The 7790-nt window shown below is 57.2% G+C and overlaps 1 protein-coding gene across 1 annotated transcript; it reads right to left on the bottom strand.

Moving 5' to 3' along the window:
- Positions 1 to 689: 689 nt before the first annotated feature.
- Positions 690 to 6773, bottom strand: TIMM50 (translocase of inner mitochondrial membrane 50). The gene is made up of 11 exons (XM_032841882.1): positions 6633 to 6773; positions 5597 to 5753; positions 5031 to 5062; positions 4795 to 4816; positions 3263 to 3321; positions 3055 to 3174; positions 2538 to 2642; positions 2339 to 2437; positions 1813 to 1969; positions 1355 to 1461; positions 690 to 901 (listed from the first exon to the last, which is right to left on the bottom strand). The coding sequence occupies exons 1-11, from the start codon at positions 6738 to 6740 to the stop codon at positions 800 to 802; spliced, it is 1068 nt and encodes a 355-aa protein (XP_032697773.1). The 5' UTR covers positions 6741 to 6773; the 3' UTR covers positions 690 to 799.
- Positions 6774 to 7790: the final 1017 nt, after the last annotated feature.

Below are 7790 nucleotides of genomic sequence, written 5' to 3'. Positions count from 1 at the left end.
CTCGGGACTGTGGAATGGCTCGCAACTGTGCTGTCCCCAGCAGGGGGCCATGAGCCACAGATGGCTGCTTAAATTAAGGTTACTTAAAACGATACGAACAGAAGATCCAGTCCTTGGCTACCCTCATTACACTGCAGTACTCTGTGGCTCTGCCCGACCATGACAGTGCAGACACGGGACACGGAATAAACATCACAGAAAGTTCCATGGTGCCGCCACACTGCCTGTCCCAGTTAGGAGCCAGCATTTCACAAGAGACTTAATATGAAAATCACAACTTCGGGCTTCTGTCGAAAGAGCAGATCAAGCAACTCCAGGCACACCTTCCCGCAGGGCCACGGGTGGGCAGAGGGAGCAGCACCCCCACTGCCCCCCGAGCCCACACATGGTGCGTGCAAACAGTGGCCTGGCAGTGACTTGGCTCTCGGACCCCCAGTGCCGCCCTCTCTTCCCTTTTCCACAGGTGAGGAATCTGTGGAAATTAAGGAGTGAGACGCACTTTTGTGGTCACACGGCACATGGAAGACACGGCCAGAGGAACCCGGCTTTGCGGCTTCCCAGGCCAGGGTTCAAACCCATCCTGATCACTGAAGAACCTACTCTGTGCCCGGTGGCCGATCGGGACGATGACCCAAGAGTCCCGGACCTCACCCCGATGCCCCCAGCTGGAGACTCTCGGGACACAGGAGTGTGGCATCTGGGATGGACTTTATTGGATGTGGCTGCCCAAGCCACAGTCTGGGAGCACTGAGCCCCGGGCCCAGGACCCAGGCAGTGAGTCTGAGGAGGCTCAGAGAGGTCAGGGCTGTTTGGAGCGAGGCCATAAGCGGTTGGTAAGAGAGCCAAAGAAGAGGTTCTGCTTGCTTGATTTGGAGAGCTCAGCCAGGCGCTGCTGTTCTTCCTGGGGTGAGGGACAGAGGAGGGTCAGCCCAGGGTGGGTATTTGCCTCCTAGGCTCCCTCATCCAAGGGGCCACCTTCCTTAAACCTCTGCCCAGCCCACACCCCTTCCCCAAGCCTCTAGAACACCAGCCCTTTCCCCAGACCTGGCCCAAATCTCCTGTCCACACAAAACTGGGGCCTCCAGATCTGCTGGAAACCATCACAAACTACCCCTCTCCAAGACCCATGCTTGGCATTCCCTGTCTCCTGCTCTCAGATCAGGCTATGGAATCGAACCCCCTCCCCCATTACAAGAAGGGAAACTGTCCCTACAGGACAGGTCATGGGGAAGACAAAGGCCTTGCTCAAGCTCTTGCAGCCAGAGTGCAGACAGGCTGCTCAAGGGCCCTTCTCTTGGGAGCCTTGGGAACTGATACTATGCCCCCCACCCCCTGCAGATCGGGGGCGGCCCACCTGCTCTAGCCGGCTCTGGCGCTGTTTGAAAGCCTCCAGGGGGTCATCCTCCAAGGCGTAATGCTCCAGCACGGTCCTGACATCCTCCACGCGGTTCAGCGCAATGGCTGCGGGCACAGCGGGCAGGGCTCAGCCAGGCAGAAAGGCCATAGGGAAGCAGGGTCCCCATGGGTAACGGTCAGATACTGGGGCTGCTCACTGCTACCTGGAACATTTCTTAACGCTCTAAAAGGGCTCCCCTGGACATTCCCCCAAGTATTCCCTAAATATCCCAGAGCATCCCAAACGTTCTCAGAAACTCCTAAAGATGACAAGATGCTCGTGAACCTCCCACACCTCAAGTACCCAATTTTACACGGGGGGTGGGGGTGGTGTGTGCAGAATTAAGCAGTTATCATTACTCCTAAGAGTCAAGGGCTCCTAGGTCAGAGCCCAGGAGCTCAGGGGGTCAGCCTCACTCTTAAGGAAGGCAGACAGGTCCAACAAGACCCGGTCATCGGAGTTGCCGTCCCAGGGCCGCAGGGCAACACCATTGTAGGGCTGCAGGCGGAAAGCTTCTTTCTTGCAGTCCACGACGACTACGCGGGCAGGGTCCCGATTCAGACATGAAATGTCCTGGGAGTGCAAACAAGGCCCAGAGTTTCATACAAGCTACCACAGCTACACAGCCCCAAAGACAATCGGTTCCAGACAGACATCAGACAGCCTCCAGATCTCATAACCCTCTGTTACCCCCAACTGCCTCCTTTGGAGAGACTCCATCCCCCGCACCCCCACTGGGGGTGGCTCCCAGCCCGATACTGGGGAAGGGAGAAGAACCCAGAAGCCCAGCCCGTGCTGAGGGCAGGCTGAAGGCCTGTCGGAATCAGACCTGTGGCAGAAGCAGGGTTGGGGCTGGGGTCAGAGCTGGGGCCTCTTTCCCTCAGGAAGTGCCGCCCCTCCCAGCAAGTCCTAGAGGACCACCCGTGGCCCCCCACATGACACCTTAACATGGTGGCCATCCATGTATCTTGTGGCATCCCGGAAGAGGCGGTAGGAGATGAAACCATGGGGGTCCACGCTGTCGATGAGTGGGAATGCAGTCTGGGGATGGGAATGGGGTCGGACAACAGGGTCAGGCTGAGCCCTGACCCTCCCACCCTCCAGCCACACTGATCAACCCTCCACTGTCCTGAGGCCTTACCATGCCAGTCTCGGACGTAAAGATGACGATTTCATACAAAGGGGCAAGCTGCTGGAATAAGGTTTCAATGCCTGGACGCTTCTTAAACCTCCAGCCAGTGGCCAGCTGGGGAGGCAGGGAGGACAGTGAAACACCAAGACCCAGAGACCCCCAAGAGAACAAAGCCCCAGCCTGGGGGATCCCCAGAACGAGAGTGCTCTCCCCCATCTTTCTAGCTCCAGGGTGGGGCGGGGAGGGGGGGCTCAGGAGTACACGGCCGTGACGAGGGTCTCGGAGTCTGGAGGGTCTGGGTCGCAGGCTGACTGACTCCTCGGCAGCATGGACCGTGTGCCCAGGCAGCCTCACAACAAGCCACGGGGCGGACCGTCTCACAGGCGAGCAAGGCAAGGCGAGCAATGCCTCCTCCCCAGGACACAGCGGAGCTGGGGCCAGTGTCTCTGCCCTTAACCGTATCATCACGATCTGGGTCCCCGTGTCCACTTAGTGTCCCCAACCCGCTGCCGTCCCCAGGACACACCGACCACTCAGGGTGCAAGAGGACGCCCGTGAGCTCCAAGACCAGCGTGTAGGGCGGCTGGTAGTATGGCTCCCGCAGAGGGTCTGGGAGGAGGCAGGGACTGGTGGGCTCGATGATCATCTGTGGGAGAGAGAGTGGGGGGCACTCAGACAAGGAAGCAGGGGCCCGCGCGGGAGGGCTGGGGACTGGGCTCAGGGATCCCGCTCACCTGTCTATAGTCTTTGAAATATTTGTATGTCCGACGCAACTGCTGTACGAGAATCGGATCTAGGAGGAGAGCAGGGCAGAAAGGGGTTCTGAGATGAGCCACTGCTCAACCTCCCAGATGAAGCTGGGGTTTGTTTACTTACCGGACACAAGTCTACAGACCCACTTGGTTTGAACAAGCTCATTTCTAAGTCCAAAGGTAGAAGGCAAGGATGTAACCACCAGGCGGGAGCAAATACATCTATCCACCTGCCCAGTTTTAGTGCGGATACTTACACCCACCCGCCCCACGAGATATAAAACCGAACACTGATACGTCTCCCCACTTAAAACCCACACCCATGAGACTGCTGACATCATGCCTGTGTGTTCAGACCACTGGAACCACCAGGCTTCCAGACCTGCCTGCTTCGAGCTAATATGAGTCTACTCAAGCCACACTAACTACGTACACACACCTACGTACTTTATAGTACTCAACTTGGAGCTATCTGGTCTGCCACCTTCCGGGGAACTCAGGCGATGTCTGAAGACACGTGTGACTGTCAAGATACTGGCGTCTAGGGGACCAAGGCCCACGATGCTGCTCAACACACTCCAAGGCACAGGGCGCTCCCCCACAACAAGCACTCCCTGCTCCACAAAGTACTGAGGGGACCAAGACTGAAAAATCCTGGTTCAAATGAATAAACTGAAGCCCGCTGAAAGCAGCAAGTCTACCTGACTGCCTCCTTCACTGTGGTACTTTTGGTCTAGTTAAGCCACCATCTATGTAAGGGCCTGCCTTTTCACAAGCAGAATACCGCAACGAGTTATGCTAGCAAACGCACGCTTCTTAAACCCGTGTGTTTACTGCCCCACTTAAATCAGTATGTTGATTTATTTGAACCAGAAAGATTACCCAGTTAAAAGAGCATACTTACCCAACTGCCCAGCCTAAGCAACCAGTGTATTAACATGAGGGTCTGCAAACTTCCCCAGCACAAACAGGCGGCCTTCTGGACCTACCAATTTTGTTTTTCTCCTGGGAAGGGCCAGATGTGACAGGACTGACAACTACTCTCTACTATCCAATTTGTCAGAAACTCTCCACCATAAGCTGGTTAACTAAGAGGAGGAGGGAGGAAAGAGACATTGTTTTGGAAATGAGGAGCCTCATGGGGTGGGGGGCTGGGGGTGAACAAGAGGCTGTCTTTATGATAGGAGGGGATTAAGGGCTGCAGCCGCTCAGATCTAAGGCACAGGAAGCCATGTGTCCGGTGACAGACACCCCCCTCTCTCCAAGCACTCCTACGGTGGACTCCCCTCCCCCATCTGTCCCTGACCATCTGCTCCGCCAGTGAAGAGGGCTGAAGAGGACTAGGGCTTTGTAATGCCCCTCCCCTCAAAGCCATCCAGCTGCTGACTCCCCTACCCCCCAGTGGAAGGAGGAGGGGTGGGGGGGCACCAGATGGGAAAGCAACATCCCTATAAACAGCAGAATAGGGAGGTTCCCCAAGGGGAACCTCAGAATCTGTGCTTGTTTTTACTCACCATTGTCGAATTCATCGGGAATCTGGAAGGTGGAAACAAAAATATAGGGTTTGGGATGCAGAGGCAGAACCCCATCAAACCCCAAAGAGGAATCTCTGGGGCCCTGGGAGGAGTCAGCAAAGGTCCCTGGGAGGGAGTCTCACCCCAAGACCAGAAATGAGCCTGAGCAGACCAAAGGGGAAAGGACCCACAGGATGGGACCCCTGGCAAAGCCTCTGGGTCTCTATCTCCCTCACCTTGGCACCAGTTTCATCCACAGAGTTGTTTCCTGTAAGGGAGACAGGGAGGAATGAGAGAAATTGGGGCCTGGTCTCCTGGGTCTTGAGGAAGGAAGAGGGCAGGGGGCCTGGATTCCTGGGTCTGGGGGAACAAGGAAGAGGCATGGTCTCCTAAGATCAAGAGAGGAGGGGGTTGGTAGTCAGGATCCTGGGTGTCTGAGAGAAGAGGGACTGGGGCAGGGTCTCGACAGTCTCTGGAGGAAGGGACGTTGGGGAGGGCTGGAGCTTTGGGTGCTGCAGGAAGAGGCAGTTTAGGAGGCTGGTTAGGCCCCTCCTTCCCCAACTTTCCCTCTTCCAAGTGACTCTCTGGATCCTGGTGCATAACCAACTAAGAGTGGAACCTTGAGCAAAGCAGGTAGAGGAAGAAGAAAGATCTCCCATTTCCAAGGTAGATATTCTAGTTGGCGGCCTTAATGAGGGAGGAGCCAGGAAATGGGCCAAACCCTTAGGGGAAAGGCGGGGGGAGGTTCTGCAAAAGTGAGGGCCAAAGGAACAAAACTGAGAAACAGGCATATGTCTCTCACCAAAGATATAGACGACGCTCACAGTCCCACCGGCCCCCAGCAGCCCAGCGAGCCAGAGCGCGACTTTTTTGGCGTAGCTGGGACCCTCTGTGCTCCGCTGCTGCTGCGGCCCCTGAGCCTGGGCCTTGGTGCCCGTGCGGCTCCCAATTTCCGTGGCCTGCAATTGAGAGGAGATAGGTTAGTCCAGAGAGAAATGAGAAAGGGCAGGTTGACTCTGGTACCCTAGTAGAAGACTCAAGGTCAGGAGCCAGGAAACAGACACCCCATAGCCTCAGAGTGTTGTGTCTCTGGAGGAGCAACCAGGAGATCGGGTCTCTTAGAAGAGTCAAAACTAGACTGTCCAGGGCCAGGATCCCAGGGGTTCAAGAGTTGATAGGCCAGGTGCCTAGGATCCTGTAGGGCAGGGAAATGAAATCAGGGGGACTAGGTGGACACTGGGATGCTGGGAGCAAGGCAACGGAGGGCACAAAAGGGGATGGGATGGATAGTTAAAACATCTGGATGCCTGGGGTTCACAGTAGTGGGTATAGAGGGGAAGGGATGGGAGCAGGGACAGAGGGGCACTGGCTTGCCTGGGGAAGTAAGGGCACGAAGTCAGGTCAGAATGGCTGGATCTCTGTCAACGTGGAGGCACGGTGAGATTAGAAGCCCGCACATCTACCTCATCATCACCGCCACCACCGCGGGGAAATACCCCCAAGGCCAGAATGGGACCCCAGCATCCCAGGCCCTTCCCCTCAAGTATTACCTGAGAGGTCACTGAGAGGGGACACAGGTGACCTCCCTTCCCCCTTGCACCCACGTGGGGTCCAGAGAAAGTGGCGTTCAGAGGACGCACTTCAGCCCTCAGCACCTAGCTCTGTGGGAGGGGGGCAAGCGCTGCCCACCCCGGGAGGCAGGGAAGCGCCCCGAAACGCGTGCGGCATTCCATTCAGCACCCTGAGGTGTTGCGTCCCAGAGCCTTCGCGCGGCGGCGTTCCGCCTGGAACTCCAGAAAGGGGCCCCCGCACTCGCGGGCCACCCCCGTTCCGCTCACCTGGTCCGGGGTCCGAGGGGGCTGTGTCGCTAGCCTCGCGCACAGCCCCCGCGCGCCGAGCCGGAGCTCGCTCCGCAAGCGGAGGAACAGCGCCGCCGAGGCCGCCATCTTGCCCTGACGCCACGCGGCCCCGCCCACTCGCTCCCTCCTCTCGGAGCCCGGGCCCAAGCCCTGGCCAATGGGGGCGCAGGGGTGGGGCGGGCGGACGGGAGCCCGAGAGAGACAAAGAACTCCGGGCGGAGAGCAGCGGGCGTGCCCGCCAGCCTCGGGCGGACCCGGTGCGCGGACCAGGCTAGAGTCCGACGACCTCACGCCTCCTTCGGGCCGTGGGGCGCTCCCCGGCCCCTGCGGCGGCACTGGGCGGCACACCCAGTATCCGGGGGTGAGACAGGCCACCGCGTACGGACCCTGTGGCTGCGGATGGTGTCCTGAAGGCGAAAAGCCGCGAGCTAGTCCGTCTTGCCCAGAGGGGGGCCGTCCAGGAAGCGGACCGAAAGCCAGCCCTTCCCGAACTCTTCCCCCAAGTGAAGACTGGAGGCCGAATCAGCCTTCTCTCCAGTCCTCAGAGCTCTTTTTTGCTCCTCCTCCCATGAGCTTCTAAGGAAGGGTCTGGAAAGCCAGCCATTTCAGCGAGGCCTCAGCCGGGTACAGGTAGCGACGAAGAATCTCCCTCCTTACTTGGAGGAAAGTAAGATAAGGCTTATGTAAACTTGGAACAAAACATGGAAAGACGACCATGTGACATTTAGGGATAAATACTGAGGTCAGGCTTTTGAGCATTCTCCGCTGGAGGGGAATGGCCTGGGGCTGCTGCTTCAAGTGGGTCCTATCTGCTACGTACTGTTTCCTAAGCTGGGTGGTGGACATGGGTGTTCCGGGTGTTGTAATTTCTTTTTTGAATATCTGAAGTATTTTATAATACATTTTATATTGCATTTATTTAAAAAAAAAAAAAGACATTTGTCTTTTGTCAGGTAAGAAAGGTCAAGGTACTAACAAGCCCCATTCTCTACCTTGCTCCCCATCTCCACCCCCAAGCCATGAGACAGGCCACAGCAGTTCTGGTGTCACTGGTTTGTGGGCTCCAGGGAGAGAACCCCCATCAGCTGTGGTATCCTGCACCATAGGGGGAATTTAGGTTTTCCTGGAGAGTTACAG

Source organism: Lontra canadensis, unplaced genomic scaffold (assembly GCF_010015895.1).
Source record: "Lontra canadensis isolate GAN:19392208 unplaced genomic scaffold, GSC_riverotter_1.0 scaffold125, whole genome shotgun sequence".
Taxonomy (NCBI): Eukaryota; Metazoa; Chordata; class Mammalia; order Carnivora; family Mustelidae; genus Lontra; species Lontra canadensis.
The sequence above is the reverse complement of the archived record's forward strand: the minus strand, read 5'-3'. Positions and strand labels throughout refer to the sequence as shown.